The following is a 16,215-nucleotide window of genomic DNA, read 5'->3' as shown; positions in this document are numbered from 1 at the left end:
CCATTCGCACACGGATGGTGGAGCAGCCGGGACAGCACGGCCCTCCAGCAGTGCCCCTCAGCTCCAGGAGGAGCCCAGATCCGCAGATACATCACCCGGGCAGAGCTGTGCAGGGTCAGCGGGACGAGGTCCCCTTCCCAACACTGCCAGCCCCTCACAGACAGGGGAGGGATGTGCCTCAAAAGATCTTGAAGCCTTTCAGCAAGGTGAGCGTGGGCGCCTTTCTCTTGCTCTGGGCCCGCGATGACTTGACGGTGACCAGCTTGGCCTGGGCCACCGAGGGGATCTCCTTGAGGTTGACGGTAGACAAGGTGTTGATGGTGCAGCTGGCCAGGCCGTGCCGCGCAGCCGTGGGCACGCAGGGCTGCTCCTCGGCGATGAAGAGAGGCCGCAGGGCCGGGCCGCGCTCCGCTTGGCGCCGCAGCTCCCGCACGGCCTGGTGGAAGACGTGCTGCACCGCCGCGAAGTCCTGGCACGCCGACACCTCGTAGAACAGGCACCCGAACCTGGCGGCCAGGGACGTCCCTTCGGCTTTGGTCACCTGCCTGGGGGAGGTGAGGGGCTGACGGCACCGTCTCACTCGGGGTGCTCGGCCCCTTGGAGAGGGGTGATGCATCCCCTTGTTTTGACAAAGGGATGATGAGGAAAGGCATGTGAGGGCAGGGGGGCCAGAGGTGATGGCAGGGGGGCAGGACGGGGCCTCAGAGTGGGACCCTCCAAAATTCCTCCTCAGAAGGAGCAGAGCTGCAGGGGCACGGGCTGCCCAGAGAGCGGCGGCTCCAGAACCACGGGGATGTGGCACCGAGGGACATGGCAGAGGGCAGAGGGAAAAGAAAGGCGGTGGGTACCTGTACTGCTCCATGTCCAGCTTGTTGCCCAGCAGCAGCACGGGGCTGTGGCGCTGGCAGCCCCGCGCGTGCCGGGCCAGAACATCGAGGTAGCGGCCGCAGCCCTCAAAGCTCCTCCTGTCCTCGATGCTGTAGACCACGAGGAAGGCGTTGGCCCAGCGCAGGTAGCGCTCACAGTTGACGGGGCCATCCTGGGGAGAGAGGAGTGGTGAGCACAGCACTGTGCTGCCATGGCACCGGCGCTGCCCGGCCCTCACCTGGTCGGCCGTGTCCATCACCTTCAGCAGCACGGGCTGCTGGTCCACCAGCTCCTCCGAGGTGTAGGTGTCCTCTGCAAGGCAAGGGCGGCCGTGAGGATGGGTTGTGTCCCCAGAGCCAGGCAAAGCCTGGCTGGGGCATCATGGAGATAGCTCAGCCTCCAGAGCAGAGCATCCTCTGCTGGGATGCACTGTGCTCCTCTGACATCGTTTGGGAAGGGCCTGGCTGGGAGCTGCTTCCTCCCACTGCAGAAAGCAGGCTGGCACATTTGTTGTCCCCACCTCCTGCCACCGTTTGGCAAGAAACTGAGCGGGCGCCTGCTCTGCTCCGCCCTAAGCACAGCCTCCCAAACCCCTCCACGTACATCTCCGTCAGATTTCTCCCCAGGATCTGCTGCATTTTTGCAAGCGAGGGCTGATCGCTCCCTGCCCCCACCATGGGCTCCAGCATGGCTGTCACCTCTGGGCTAACTCTTATCTCAGTGCCATGACCCAGTGAGATACGGCCAGCCAAAGCTCAGCATGGCCTGACTGCTTGTGGCTCAGGCAGCAGCAGCAAGGCCTCCCTGCAGGAGCCAGCAGGGCTCCTCCATCAGGGGATGCCTTCTCCCGGCTGTCCCTGCTGGGTATGTTCTGGGGAGGTGATGGCAGAGAAACTCAACAGAGCATTTTTCCTTCATTCCTAAAAGCGATCAGGGGCCGGAGCTGCATCCTGGACGGGCTCCATATCTCCCAAACGTCCCCGATAAATCACCCGCAGCTCTTCACTGCGCACTGGAGTCAAGCCCAGGAAAATAGTTATTAATTACTCAAACAGAGGAAAAAAAAAACTGCCCAGAACCTCTCTGTGGCACCGCACAGCCCCAGGGATTCTGCACTGCAGCACTGCCCATTTCTGCCCAACACCCCAAAGGGGCACTGGGGCCACACTGAAAGGGACTCACGCCCAGCAGGGAGATGCCAGGAGCCCTGCCCCCATGGGACATGCCCACCCCGTTCTCACCACCACTTTGGGTCGAATTGAGCCCTGCTGACGTTTCTCGTGCCTCTGGGGTCCGTTTGTTTGTGTTTTACTCGGTGTGTTTTGTTTGCTTGCTTTGCTTTTTGGTGGTGGTGGCTTTTTTCCCCTTCAGATGCCATACTCGTGGGAAGCGTGGGAGATGGGAACAGAGTGCACGGGGGACATGCGGGGAAAGCCGGGGGACGCGGGGGGAGAAGCACCTTACCCAGGTTGGGGTCATACTCGCTGATGAACCTCTTGGTGAGAAACTTCACTGTCAGCGCTGCAGAGGAGGAGGGCACGGTCACCCACGGAGCAGTGCCATCACCAGGACCCCCCCCATCACCCCAACCCCACCCACAGGCAGCAGTGGGGCCGTTCACCCCCTCCCACCCCTTTTCCCCCAGATCCTGCCCACTTGCCCCACGGCTCTCCCGGGATCGCCTTTTAGAGAGCAACGCTGTTTTCTTTGCCCTACAAACAAAGCCATTCCGGGTCAAAAATCTGCGATTTGATGATTCCTAGAGGCTTTCACCTCCCCAGTGGGGCACGGCTTCTGGGACACCCACTTTTGGGGACCCGCGTGGTTCCCTGCAGGACTCACGCAGAATTGCGCAGGCAGAGCCGCACTGCTGCTGCCCGCACCCACAGCCGCTGACATCTACCGCCCGCACACGGGAACCGCGTGCAGAGCAGCAGCCGCAGCCGCGGGCACGACCCGGGGGCTCCGGAACGACTGCGGGGAAACTTTCTCCTCCCCCAAACACACAAAACCCCACGGTCGCTGCCCGGCGCCGGGCTGGGATGCTGCAGCGGTGGCAGCCGGAGCCCGCAGCTCCCGAGATGCCGTCCAGCAGCTGCGGCTCGGAGCTGCTCCCACCTGACTTGCCGGCCCCTCGGCAGCCCAGGACGGCCACGTTGCACTCTGCCACGCTCTGCGGCGGCCGCTCGGCGCTGACCCGCGGTTTGCCGAACATCGAGGCCATCCTCGGTCCTGCGGGAGAGCGAAGCGACCGTGGGGGACCCCATTTCCAACCCCAGCCCAGAAAGAAAGAAAGCAGCGTCCCACCTGGCGCGGGGATGCTGCGTGCGCGGAGGACACGGCGGAGCCGGGGAGCAGCGGCAATGAATGAGGCAGGAGGAGGCGAGCGCTGCCAAACTCCTTGTAAGGCATGCTGCCGCGCGGGGCCGGGCTGGACACGCGGCCCCGGCCACCCTGCTGCCGGCCCTTTGCCTGCGTTACCCCCGCAGCAGGGCGATGATCCCACCGTACTTTGCTGGGACCCCCACCCCCCCCCCGTTATTCCGCTCGGCTGAGGACGGAGCGCTCAGCGCATCTCCCGCCGGCACAGTGCGCTTCGATCCGTCCCCGTGCATTCCCTTCAATACAGGATGCACTTCAGCGCGGATAACGCCTGCTGCCGGCAGGGTTGGTGGGGAGAAAACACACAAGTGAGCACAAAAACACCCTTTCCCCCCCAAAAAAAAAGCAAAAACACACGGGGAGAGCAGAGCACGGGCAGTACTCACCGCTGCCGACCGCCCCGAGCCATCAGCCCGATGGGATCCAAAGCCGGGGGTGGGAGCTGGAGGCAGCGTCGTCATGGAGATCACAGCCGTGGGGATGGGGCACCCAGATGGGGCTGACGCGGCCCCCGCGGTCCGTGCGCGGCCCCAATCCGGGCTGCGGGCGGTAGCAGCGCCCGGGAGCGCGCGGAGGATATTTTTAAACCCTCCCAAAATAGTCCGTGACCGTGGAAGTCCCGGCAAGCTGTCCCGAGGGGGGACGGGATCAATCCCCGTGGGAAGGAAGGACGGCCGTTAGGGGACTGATGTTTTGGGGATGGCAGCATCCCCCTGCCCTAAACCCTCTTTTGGGCACAGGTGGAGAGCACTCCAACGCAGACGGAAAGAAATCTTTCTCCTTTCCTTAAGCCATTACAGCCGCGGGAAAGCTCTGCCGCACACTGTCACTGTCCGTGTGCCAGGGATGGATTCTGCCCCCACAGGAAGACCCCCACCACAAAGGGCTCTCCGTGGCCCTGGGCCACGCAGAGTCCCTTTCCCACGGCTGAGCTGAAGGCGTGGAGATTCACTGACATCCGTAACCCCCCCCCCCCCCCCCCCACGGCCACACAGCGAAGGGAAAAAACAGAGACAAAATAGCGCAGCCCCACGCTCTTCCCAGCAGGGAGAGCGGCCACGTGCAGCCCACCCTGGGAAATGGGAAGGAGGAGGCCCCAAGGTGCCGACAGCCCCACAGCCACCAGGGAACCTCGCTGTGCTTTGGGACGGAGCCTGTGGAAGGGGCACGCTGCCCGCGGGAGCGATCACGAGCCGGGCTATCTTTAGCTGGAAGGATTTGGGTTACAAGTGAGCGGCCGCTGGGACGCGGGGCAGACACCCGAGGGTGGGCACAGCGAGGAGGGGCTGCCCCAGAGCCGGGCAGGATGAGCCCGGAGGACGAAGCTGCTCGGGTAGGGCCCTCGGGAAGGGTGAGGATCCGCGTGGAGGAGCAGTGCTTCTCGGTGGAGAAGGCGTTGCTGGTGGAGAGCAGCGAGTACTTCCGTGCCCTGTTCCGCTCGGGGATGAGGGAGAGCACGCAGGAGGAGATCGGGCTGGGCGGGCTGGGTGCTGCTGGCTTCCTGGCCATGCTGCGCGTGCTGGCGGGCGAGCGGCCCGCGCTGGGCGGCGAGGAGACCTTCCAGGCAGTGGAGTGTGCAGCATTCCTGCAGGTGAAGCCCTTGGCCAAGTACCTCATCCACTCCATCGACTCCGACAACTGCCTCCTGCTGTACCACGCCGCCGCCGTGTTCGGCCTCCTGGACCTATTCCATTGCGCCGCGCTCTACATCCGGGACAGCTACGCCGAGCTGGAGGAGCACCTGGGCAACCTCCCCGCCGACCTGCTGGCCTACGTGCAGGCCCTGCTGCCCAGCACCTTCGTGGCGGTGGGAGCCCACACGCCCACCTTTGAGTTCCTGGAGGACCTCTCCAGGACCATCTGCTACCTGGACGAGGAGAGCAACGCGTGGAGGACGCTCTCCTGCCTGCCGCTGAGCGCCAGCACGTTCCTAGCCGGCATGGCGACCATGGACAACAAGATCTACATCGTGGGCGGTGTCTACGGGGCCAGCAAGCAGGTGGTGGACAGCAGCTTCTGCTACGACGCCGACACCGACGCGTGGAGCGAGTTCCCCAGCCCGCACCAGCTACGCTACGACGTCCGCCTGGTGGGCCACGACGGCTGCCTCTACGCTATCGGCGGCGAGTACGAGAAGATCTCGCTCAAGTCCGTGGAGAGGTACGACGTGGCCTCCAACACTTGGACGTTCGTCTCCGATCTGCCGCAGCCGAGCTCGGCCGCGCCCTGCGCCCAGGCCATGGGGCAGATCTTCGTCTGCCTGTGGAAGCCGTTGGACACCACCATCATCTACGAGTACGAGAGCCGGCGGGACGCGTGGCTTCCCGTCACCGAGCTCAAACGGCACCAGAGCTACGGGCACTGCATGGTGGCCCACCGCGACAACCTCTACGTCATGCGCAACGGCCCCGGAGACGACTTCTTGCGTTGCGTCATCGACTGCTTCAACCTGAGGTCGCGGCAGTGGACGGCTCTGCCCGGGCAGTTCATGAACAGCAAAGGAGCTCTCTTCACCGCCACCATCAGGGGTGACACGGTGTACACCGTCAACAAGATGCTGACGCAGCTCTACTCGGTGGAGGAGGAGGCCTGGAGGGTCAAGAAGGAGCGGGCGGGCTTCCCGCGCAGCGGTTCCCTGCAGACCTTCCTCCTGCGGCTGCCCCGGCGCAACCACGACATCGCCACGTAGCTGGCCCCATCCCACCTTGGGGTGCTCTCCTTGCACACGGCCTCGGCTCCGTGCACTGCTCCTCTCCTCCCCTCCTCCTGCCGAGGATGACCCCGCGTTGGAGCCGGAGGTGACACGGCAGCCTGCCACGGGGAAGGGGTGGCAGGAGCTGTCACAGCAGCCTCGTGCAAAGTGCTGCTACGGGTGAGCCCACCGCACGTGGGGCTTCGTGGCTTCTGCAGGGAACAGAAAGGTGTATTTATTTGGACTGCACTCTGAAGGCGTGCAGCGTAAAACCTGCTCTCTGCTCTCACGGTTCCTTATATCCTGGAATTAAAAGGAAAGCTATAGAAAGCCCTGTGTTTCTCATTACTCTTGTGTTCTTTTCTCCTCCTGAAGGAAAATAGCTCCTAAGGGAGCACCCACATCGAGGCCTGATCCTGCCCGCGGAGTGCTCCTGAGCCGCTCACACAGTTCCCAGGCAGCCCTGAGCTCCCCGGGGAGGCACTGCCTGGGATGAGGGGACAAAGGGACACAGGAGGGGGGTGGAGGGCAGGGACCGCAAGGAGTTTCTCTTCAAAAACCCACACGGGAGAAAACTGTGGTCCAGAATGAGCGGGTATCTCTCTGGGAACCATCCATCACCCCCAGGAGCTCAATAACAAGCTGCCATCTCTTCCAAGCTTCCCCGCCAGCTCCCAACAGACCCGAGTGCTCTCATTTGAGCCAGAGGGTATTTTTAGGACATGGCAAAGTTGCAAAAATAAAAGGAGAGGAGAGAGCATCAGCAGGGCTGCGCTCACACCGCGCGGACGCCGGGCTGCCAGGTCTCCTTGGTCTCTGCAACCACATGGGCTGTCCTGCTGGGCCCCACGGTGCTGTCCCCAGCAGCAGCTCCAGGCTTTGCCCTGGGGATGAGTGGGGAAGGGCTGCCCTCATCCCCCCTACTAGAGTCATTACTGTTGGAAAAGACCTCAAAGATCGTTGAGTCCAACTGTCAGCCCATCCCCACCACAGCCACTAACGGTGGCTCTGAACGCCTCACGCTGCTCAGCCCTCAAGGGAGGCGGGGACCCCTGGGAAGGGGCTCCCATGCACCAGGCTACCCGTGCTCCCCACAAGAGGAGGGAAGGGAATACCAGCTGGATGCCTCAAATACTTACACTGCTGACCCTCGCCAAGTTCTCAGTGTTTTCAAAACAGACTGAATTAGAGAAGGAAAAAAACAAACAACCTAGAAGAACAGACAAGAAAACCCAAGCTTGCATCCACGTCCTTATTTAAACACTGCATGCACCTGTCCCCGTTTGCCCTCCAGTCCAGGGATGAAACAACCACAGCCCCAGCACCGACCCCATCCCGCAGCTCTGGAGCTCCAAGCCTCCGAGCAGCACAACTTCTGCCCCACCTTCGTGGGGTATTATGAGTCAGCGTGAGAGGCTGCTCAGCCTCTGTGTGCAGATGTGCTGCAGCAGCACTCAGTGCTCAGTGTCACCATTACCTGCCCCTTCCAACCTCAGTGGTTTCGCTGCCAAAGACCACAGCCACAGCCGTGCGGTCTATGTAATCACAGCTCAATCTTTTGCACGTTTCTGTTGAAGGTGACATCATCTTGGCAAGGCTGAACGTAACAGAAAGCTGCCTTATAAGGGCCACGTCAGAAATAAAGGCTTGTATAAGCAAGAGCTCTGCAGAAAAAGCAGGGATGGGTGCTCCAAGAAGAGCCTGGGAGCTCACAGTGCGGGTGTGTCAGAAAGCACTGCGCTCTGGAGAACAACCACTGCCCCACGTTGGCTGATTTGGTGCAGGGGAGTCAGGACAAAGCCACCCCCACGTCAGCACAGCCCCACAGTGATGGATCAGGATCTGCCCGCCTCCCCACGCCCCACTCACTGCACTCTCCCTGCCCTTCTCCTAGCAGAATATCTCCCTCGGCCATCCAAGGGAGACATGGATCACAGTGCGGGTATGGAACACCCACTCCTGGGTCTGGAAAGGTCAATGCCACCAAGATCTGGATGCAGGTTGTCGTGGTCACTGGTACTTGGCAGCCATGGAGAACTACAGCTGTGTGTCTGGGAGCTCAGCAGAGAGACGTGGAGTGGGGACACGCTGCACTCAGCTGAAATGCACTGGGACACCGTGGACAAATGGTGAACACTTTGTGACCTATTGTGAGTGGTCTCTGCCAGGCTGTGCCAGTTGGCGTTTTCACAGGAAAAGACAGAAATACTTTTAATGAGAACCCCTCCAAGCATCTTTACTCAGATTAATTACATCTGTAGCTAACTCACAGGGAAACAGCGTACTTCTGTGTGAGAACACCATCCACCACACCACTGCAGACGTGAGCAGTGTCCCACGGGTGATCTGAACTGCCCTCCTGCATCAGAGCCACTCCTCATATCGAGAACAGCAGCAGCCCGTGATCTCTGTGCACCCTCCACTGAGCTGTGCATTTTTCTCAACTTTCTGGTTCACGAGGAGATGCTAATGTCTACATTTCCCATCACAACGTTCAAACATCACAGAGTCCGCTGAGGATCTTCCCAGGAAAGGAACAACTGATGCTTCTGCATAAAGCACATGGCCTTTGTGAAGTCAGTGTGCTCAGATTTCTGTCGTGGTGTAAGGATCCGCTCGTGGCTGTGTGTGAAATGTGGCCCAGGAGGGCAGCAGGATGCCCCTCACTGCCTCTTCGTCACGAGCTCCTCCAGCGCCTTGTCCCTCTGGTTCCCGCACAGCAGGAGGACTTCTTTGATTTCACTTTGCTGGAAACCCATGTCATTGAACTGAGCTAACAAGTGCAGGAATTCAGCTGCCTGGGAGGAGGAGGAGGGAGAGGAAGGAGCAATGTTACCTTCAGGCTGTGAGGACACATTCATGGCAGCATTTCAGCAGGCCAGATAATCCCGCAGGGTTGTATTACCGCTGAAGGGCACGGTGGATCCCGCTGCCAGGACAAGTGCTAGCTGCTACAAGTCTGTATGCACTGTAAGCACCATCCCAGCACTGAGAACGAGCAGGATCCTACACCAGCCTAAACTTTGGGACTGCCAGTGGGGATCAGAGCACGGGACAGCACTGTGGTCCTGCTATGGGATGAGGAGATGGGGAGCCAGGAGGCAGCAAGCACGCCTGGGGATGGGATTCCCACATCATGCACGGGGTGAGCCCATCCTATGAAGTCCTTGTGGCCACACAGTGCTCTGCTGGGGCTTTGAGCCCGGCCTGCAGCCTGGCTGGGTTCACTGCTGCGGAGCAATGGGGCCTGGCCTGGCAGGAGACAGCACTGGGAGGCACAGGGGTGGAAATGGATGAAACACAAAAGGCTGCACCGTGCCACTGACCTTTTTCTCTGAGTACTGGAACATCTCCATGGCCTCCTCCACCTGCCCCTCCTCATAGCCCTGCTTCAGCAGCCGGTCACAGGCACGGAGGTAGCCCAGGAACTGGAGGAGAAGACAGCGAGGGTTAATGCCTCCTGATCCCACATGGGAATGGGGATAACGGGGAGCAGAGCAGCACCTGAACCATTTGAACACAAAGCAAGGATCTTGCAGTTGTTTTTTCACTCAGCAGAGCCCATCTGGGTGAAACACCAGGTGTGTGCTGATCCCTAACCCTGTCCAGGCCAACCTCCCTTTGATGCTCCCGGCCCCAGGCCCCCGCAGGACCCGTGCGAACTCCCCACATCCCCAGGGGAGTCCTGTGTGCTCTCATTACCAAAAGTAAACAGTTATTTTTGGCTTTCCTCATTGTTCTTGGAGTGCTGACAGCACAATTCCCAGCGGTCTCTTTGGAATACCACGAGAATCGTTCACTGTCCAAAAAACACATGTGACAGACCATAATAAACGGGCTATACCATGGTGGAAAAGCAGGAGATATGGAAACAGTCGCCTGGAGAAACGGAGAGCAGCCCAGGGATCTCTGCCCCATCCGAGCAGAAGCTGCTTCACAGCTCCCAGCTCCACCAGCACTCAGACCTCCGCCCTCCTCAGCTCTGCTGTAGCCAGGGAAGGGGATGCAAAGACCACAAAACACACGAGGCCAAAAGCAGGCCCACAAATGTTAGGTCCCCTGCAGCAGAGCAGGGACTGTGCAAAATGTCAGCCCGAAGGAGAGGCTTATTAACACAAACATGAGTTATGCTCTGGTTGTTGGCATTCAGAACCTGGCTTGATTTTCCTCATTATCTTTCTGAAGCCCGAGATCATCGCTGTATGTTCTTGCTTCAAGGAGTCACTCCTCATGTTCTGGGCAGAGCACAGCCAGCCTTGGCAATCTGACACGCTGCTCTAGCCACGCACGACATCTGTGCTGCTGTCAGCTACATGAATTTTATCATTAAAAAAAACCCCACCCAACAGCTATCCTAAAGACAAAAACAAAACCAGGTTTTTATGCACTTGGACCTGCTCACCTCCCGGGTTCAGCACAGAGCTGCCTGTTCACTGGGGAAGGAGGAGGAGGTGATCCTGCTCACCCTACAGGGACCATGGCCAAGCTCAGGGCTTGGCTCTCCAGCACAGAAATGCAGTGGGAAACATCTGATGGGCACACAGGGCTGCAGCGAGCTTCTACACACCCCAAACATTGCAGATGTCCCCACTCTCAGCCCATGTGCTGGCTGCTTGGGGAGGTAGGTGCTTACAAAGCTTGCCCCTCCCTTACAAAGGTGGGCTCTGCCAGCTTTATTGGACACCGTAAAGAAATGGAATGATTTTTGGCTACTGTTTGGTGCCACGATCAAATCTTCATGTCTGAAGCTGTCATCGTCACATGCAGAAAGCTTATGTGACACCAGCATGCAGGGAAGAGCGGCCACAGCTCTCATTTTTATCTGGAAACATATTTTCCAGGAAGATCTTAGACTGATTTGGTCATTCTGTGCTTGTAGCAGTTGTACAAACAGCTAGGCCTTACATTTCATCTTGGAGCATAAAAGGGAAAGGTGGGAACTTCTGGAGGGACAGACCAGGATATGAGGCTGACCCTGTATTTTGGCACATTAATCATCTCTTCAGGGGAATGGCAGCCCTTGCTACGGTTGCATTCAATGACCCAAAAGCAATGCTTGTGTGGAGTCATTGGTTGCACCAACAGAGGGACTTGGGGCTTTGGAGAACGACCAGACAAATCCTTGGGATATTCTTACAGTCCTGCCCTGACAGAATGAGCCACGGAAATGGTCACACGAACCAAGCAGCTCAGAAAGAGATGTGCAGAAGATTTCCATATACGGGGACAAGGTTTGCACTAGAGGGACACTGTGCTCCACACAGCAGATGGGAAGAGAGTGGCAGCCACTGCTACTGCTCACCACCACGCTGAGCACGACTCAGAGCTGTACTACAGCAAATCTGCCAGCGTGTGACCCAACAGAAAACCCCACTCTGAACCAAAGCAAGAAAAGCAGCCCCATCTTCCCCAGTGCAGGACGAGGGACAGCGCCGTGAGCAAACACCTCCCCCAAAGCACCCCACACCATTACAGCCGTGCCAGCCCCACCAACCTGGCCCAGGCTTTGCCTCCCTGTCTTCTGGAGGGTGAGGATGGCTTTGCGGGCCGGGTAGCCCAAGGCGATGACGGGCTCGATGAGGTCGCGCTCCTCCTGGCTCAGTGCTGAGAGCAGATCAGATGCTGAATCTGGCTTGGCTTTGCGGGACGCCAGCGGCCGAGCTGGGGGCAGGCAGGTGTAAGGGCTGAGGGACTGCAAGACAAGACAGAAGCTCACGTTGGCCAACAGGGATGGATGGAGCTGCCACTGCGGTGCCCGTGAGCAGCCATGGTCCCTAAAACAACAGGTGATGGTTAAGTGTTGGAGAGCACTGCCCGGGCACTCATCACTGAGCACCACTGCACACTGCTCTCTGCTGCTCGGGGACTGGCACCCATCACTTGGTGACTGCTATTCATGGTGGGACCGTCAGGTCTGAAGTTTCACAGATTTTCTTTAAAAGAAAACAGCCTTTGCCACCAAGGATGCCAGTGCTGCAGGATGAGCCCAGCAAAGTGGCCTTTTCCTGCTATAAAATGGGGTCAGGGAAGGCAGTGACCACAGGGAATGTTAAATCCGAGCAGCACAGTGACCCAGGGAAGAAGGGGAGCAGAAATAACCTCACACTGTGTCCTGGATTTAAATGTGGGGCTGCCAGGAAGGGAAGCTGCACGAGGGTACTGCTCTAAGTAGAGAAAGGGAAAGGGAACAAAACCTATTCCACTGTTTTATTACTATCTTTTTTTTTTTTTAATATTTCCATAGAAAATTGGGCACCTTGGTTCTAAGGAAAAAAAAAATTAAGCAATGTTTTAGTCAGGAAAACACAGAATGTGTTTAAACCGCAGCAAAACACCCTCCCCCGGCTCTGGGACAGCCCAGCACAAGTCTCACTGGTGTAGTGTTTCCGAAGCCCAGTTCTGGCTCTGCTTTGCTGGCTGGAGCTCAGGACCCGGTGCTTCGCCCCCTCCCTCCACCCCTTCCCCCCCTCCAGGCCGCTCACCGGGACCGTGGGCTTGTGCTTGCGGATGGGTGGCATGGAGGTGCTGGGTGCCGTGGGGGGGGCTGGCACCAGGCCTCCCGTGTGACACATCTCCGCTGCCGGCCCGAACCTGAGGCTCCTGATGCTCCGGGAGTGCTGGGGGAGCGCTGGTGGAGTGGGGGCCCCTTTGCTTTCGGCTGTGGCTCTGTTTAAGGGGTGCACCAACGCAGCCAGCTTCCTCCTGGCTGCTTCCAGCTCGTTCTTCATGTTGTTGAACAAAACCATGGACCTCCTCTGCTTGCCCGGATCCGGGCTCGTAGCTTTGTAGCCATTCTCTGAAGGAGGCTCCAGCAAGCCAGGAGATGTCTTTGGTCGGATCTGCTGCAAGCCGTGCTGGTTTCTCCTCCGGAGAATACTCTCCTCCCTGTCATTTTCCTCCCAGGAGGTGGAGGAATACTCATCGTCCTCCCAGCACTCTTCATCCCCTGAGCACCCGGCCTCACTCTCTGTGTCGGAGGTTCTGCCCCGGCCCCGCTCAGCACTGAGGCTGATGCTGCGCCGCACCGTGCCCTCCCTCGCCCTGCTCCCCACCTCCCTCGCCCTGCTCCCCACCTCCCTCGCCCTGCTCCCCACCATCTCCCTCCCCTCGGGCTCCACCAGCAGCAGCCAGCACGGTGGGGCGGTGGGGACGGCGTCGGCGTGGAGCTGCTGCTGGGAGGTTTGGTGCTGAGAGGCGGCCTCCAGCCAGTACTGCACCTTCCGCTCCAGAGAGAAGTCGTGCTGTGGGAGAGCAGTGAGAGCGACTGAGAACACCGGTACTGACATCTACTGAGAGCTGCAAAGGTGGGGAAGGTCTGGGGAGCAAAATGTGGGAGTGAGGAGCAGCTGAGGGCACTGGGTTTGTTTGGCCCAGAGGGGGCTGAGGGGAGGCATTGCGGCACGGCCCTGAGCTGCTGGAGCTCACTCTCGGGCATTGGGTTTGAGTGGTTGTGTGGAGACACGATGATCCTTGTGGGCCCCTTCCAGCCCCGGGTATTCTGCAGTTCTCTGATCCTACATCACCAACATCCCATCGCCGTTGGGCACTGGGGCTGTGGGGCCGGGCAGTCCCAGCCTGATCCCTACAGGGAACGTCCTCATCTTCACTTGGAAAACACCCGTTTGCTGCACTACTACTGCTTTCAGCTGCATTTGGAAGCTGTGCTTTAGCATGGAGGGGTTCTGTGTCAGCCTGGCTGCTGCAGAGAGGGAAGAGCAGAGGAGGAGCATCCCGAGTACCCAGAGCAGAGCACAGGGGTCATGCACTGCCCGCCTCAGAACCCTCAGGACATGTTTTTGTTTTACATCGGAGTGCTTTCCGGGAACAGACAAGCCATGCGTGTCCCAGAGCTCTCCAAACAAGGTCTCCTGGCAGGCAGGCACATTCACGGCACGGGAATGCTGCTGTGCCCAACCCAAACCAAGCTCCCCAAGGACAGCACCGCCGCGTGCTTCCAGAACGACGCACAGATGTGTCCCCATCTGGAGAGAGACAGAGTCCCTGGGGTGGGACACTGGGGGCAGACCCATCTCAGCAACACCTCCACCTGCCAACCATCACCTGCATGCAGGCAGAGGGAATCCTGCCCACAAACATTTCCTTCGAGGAACCCCAACTAAAAATCTCAAAAGTGGAGCGTGTTTCAGCGATGGCTCACCACGAGCCACAGCAGGGGGGAGGCCATGGGGTGCAGGGGGGACTGCCCTGCACAGTGCACTCACCCCATCTATGGGTGAGACTGCTGAACTCTGCTCAGCAGAAAGCAGGAGATGGCAAAGAAGCAAGAAGCTCCATTTGCTTTACCAGGGTCTGAGTTTTGCACTTTTCAAGGCCAAAAGAAACTTTCCATCTTGCAACACCCATCCCATCCTCGAGCTTGGACTGGTTTAACAAAACCCAACCCCAACCAAAGGCCTTCCTCCCACCCACCCTCACGACACCCTCACCTCGTGTCCCTACTGAAAACAACCAACGGGCGGGATGCCAACGCAGAGGAGAGATTTTCCTTCCCTCTCCTTCCCCAAGAAGAGCATCCCTGTGAGCATCCTACCAGAAATGGACCTGGGAGAGGCCAACCCACCATGGTGCTCATGAGGATGTCGGTGCAGTCGGGGAGGTCTATGGGTGCTGTGTCCATGAAGGTGCTCTCTCCCGTGGAGTCTCCCTCGAGGCTCACGGCCGTCCGGAAGGGCACTCCATCCAGGTAGCTCATTGTCACTGCCTCGAGAAGGGGTGAAAGAAAAAGTGTAACTGGAAAGACTGGCAGCCACATGGGAGTGACACTGAGCTGCTGTAACCGCAGCAAAGTTGGGTGGGAGGAGAGAAAAATGAGGTTTTATGCCATCTTTTGGAGAGAGGTAAGCTCTGCTGTGCGCAACGTCCAGGCCTGTAAAGTGTCCCCTTGCCCCCACTCAGCAGCCCACCCTCCTCCATGCTCCCCTCTCCACATTTAAGTGCAGAGCTACATCACCACCTGAGCTCCACTCCTATTCTCTACCTTGTCTGTTTTTGCTAAGGTGTGCAGTGGTGCACGCTGCAGTGCATCACCAAGGGATGCTGAATGAACCATTTTAAGGAGATGAGCTTTGAAGAACGGGCTCATTTTAAGCACAGGGATGTTTTTTAGATTAGGAACAGCACGGAGAGAAAGAATTCAAATGAACAGAATGGAAAATATTACTGCAATCATGTAGCCATGAGTTCTGAGTGAATGACTCAGTTTAGTGAAAAATAAGCTACAACTCGTTGCATTAAGTCCCAAGTCCCCAGCATCCTGGTGATGACAACGTGCAGAATAGTTTCCTTTGTTGACTGGCAAAGTCTGATGGCAAGTGCTCCTCTGACTTCTGGAATCTGCAGCTGGTGCCTGCCTGTCCCAGGGCAGCGCCCGCCAGCCATGCTCACTATGCAATATGTAGTTTATGGGACATCTGTATACACAAAAGTGCTTTTACCTTTTTTTTCCCCTCCTCTGAGAAAAGCATGGCTTCTATGGCAATAGATAAACACTCCACAACACAAAAATAAGCAGCAGAATGTATGTGGCCCTATTGATGCACAGAGTCATAGAATCACTCAGGTTGGAAAAGATCTTAAAGATCATGGAGCCCAACCACAACCCGACCATCCTGCCCTCACTCTAACAGCCCTCCATTAAATCACGCCCCTGAGCACCACATCCAAACAGTTTCTAAGCACACCCAGGGATGGTGACTGCACCACCTCCCTGCAGAGCCCACTCCAGTGCTCAACAACCTTTTCTGTCAAGAAGTGTTTCCTGATATCCAACCTAAACTTACCTTGGAGCAACTTATGTCACTGTCACCAGTGAGAAGAGCCCAACCCCGCTCTTCCTATGAGCACCTTTCAGATATTGGAAGAGACCAATGAGGTCCCCCCTCAGCCTCCTCTTCCTCAGACCAAACAGCCCCGGTTCCTTCAGTCTCTCCTCACAGGGCACACTCTCCAGGCCCTTCACAGCCTTGCTGCCTTTTTTTGGACCTGCTCCAGCACCTCAATGTCCTTTCTGTATTGAGGTGCCCAAAACTGAACACAGTTCTCAAGGTGAGGCCTCAGCAGTGCTAAGTACAGGGGGAGGATGACTTCCCTAGTGCTGCTCACACCATTCCTGATCCAGGCCAGGATGCCACCTGGGCACGCTGCTGGCTCATATTCAGCCCGCTGTCCATCAGCACACCAAGGTCCTTTTCCATCAGGCAGCTTCCCAGCCACTCCTCCCCACGCCAGTAGGGCTGCCTGGGGCTGTTGCAACA

General features: G+C 58.3%; 3 protein-coding genes across 3 annotated transcripts; 1 reads left to right on the top strand and 2 right to left on the bottom strand.

Moving 5' to 3' along the window:
* Positions 1 to 20: 20 nt before the first annotated feature.
* Positions 21 to 3,971, bottom strand: RASL12 (RAS like family 12). Its single transcript, XM_065734332.1, has 6 exons — positions 3,636 to 3,971; positions 2,986 to 3,099; positions 2,332 to 2,388; positions 1,106 to 1,179; positions 849 to 1,039; positions 21 to 545 (listed from the first exon to the last, which is right to left on the bottom strand). The coding sequence occupies exons 2-6, from the start codon at positions 3,089 to 3,091 to the stop codon at positions 179 to 181; spliced, it is 795 nt and encodes a 264-aa protein (XP_065590404.1). The 5' UTR covers positions 3,092 to 3,099; positions 3,636 to 3,971; the 3' UTR covers positions 21 to 178.
* Positions 3,972 to 4,442: 471 nt separating this feature from the next.
* KBTBD13 (kelch repeat and BTB domain containing 13) lies at positions 4,443 to 6,235 on the top strand. Its single transcript, XM_065734331.1, has one exon. It carries the CDS (start codon positions 4,556 to 4,558, stop codon positions 5,936 to 5,938), a length of 1,383 nt encoding a protein of 460 aa, XP_065590403.1. The 5' UTR covers positions 4,443 to 4,555; the 3' UTR covers positions 5,939 to 6,235.
* Positions 6,236 to 8,601: 2,366 nt separating this feature from the next.
* UBAP1L (ubiquitin associated protein 1 like) lies at positions 8,602 to 14,679 on the bottom strand. The gene is made up of 6 exons (XM_065734330.1): positions 14,523 to 14,679; positions 13,036 to 13,182; positions 12,424 to 12,993; positions 11,436 to 11,633; positions 9,268 to 9,369; positions 8,602 to 8,739 (listed from the first exon to the last, which is right to left on the bottom strand). The coding sequence occupies exons 1-6, from the start codon at positions 14,652 to 14,654 to the stop codon at positions 8,605 to 8,607; spliced, it is 1,284 nt and encodes a 427-aa protein (XP_065590402.1). The 5' UTR covers positions 14,655 to 14,679; the 3' UTR covers positions 8,602 to 8,604.
* Between the last annotated feature and the right edge of the window lie 1,536 nt (positions 14,680 to 16,215).

This window comes from Cyrtonyx montezumae, unplaced genomic scaffold, assembly GCF_038088225.1.
Source record: "Cyrtonyx montezumae isolate F1298 unplaced genomic scaffold, pur_monq_1.0 scaffold_17, whole genome shotgun sequence".
Taxonomy (NCBI): domain Eukaryota; kingdom Metazoa; phylum Chordata; class Aves; order Galliformes; family Odontophoridae; genus Cyrtonyx; species Cyrtonyx montezumae.
This window is presented reverse-complemented; position numbering and strand designations above follow the sequence as displayed.

Bases quoted from the DNA above. Each gene is read 5' to 3' on its own strand.
- KBTBD13 (XM_065734331.1), top strand. From the start codon at position 4,556: ATGAGCCCGGAGGACGAAGCTGCTCGGGTAGGGCCCTCGGGAAGGGTG.
- RASL12 (XM_065734332.1), bottom strand. From the start codon at position 3,091: ATGGCCTCGATGTTCGGCAAACCGCGGGTCAGCGCCGAGCGGCCGCCG. The intron at 1,180-2,331 runs GTAAGGTGCTTC...CTTGCCTTGCAG, and splicing joins CGAGTATGACCCCAACCTGG to AGGACACCTACACCTCGGAG. The intron at 1,040-1,105 runs GTGAGGGCCGGG...CTCTCTCCCCAG, and splicing joins TGATGGACACGGCCGACCAG to GATGGCCCCGTCAACTGTGA.
- UBAP1L (XM_065734330.1), bottom strand. From the start codon at position 14,654: ATGAGCTACCTGGATGGAGTGCCCTTCCGGACGGCCGTGAGCCTCGAG. The intron at 11,634-12,423 runs GTGAGCGGCCTG...CTTGTCTTGCAG, and splicing joins AGCACAAGCCCACGGTCCCG to TCCCTCAGCCCTTACACCTG. The intron at 9,370-11,435 runs GTTGGTGGGGCT...CTTCTCCTCCAG, and splicing joins GGAGGCAAAGCCTGGGCCAG to TTCCTGGGCTACCTCCGTGC.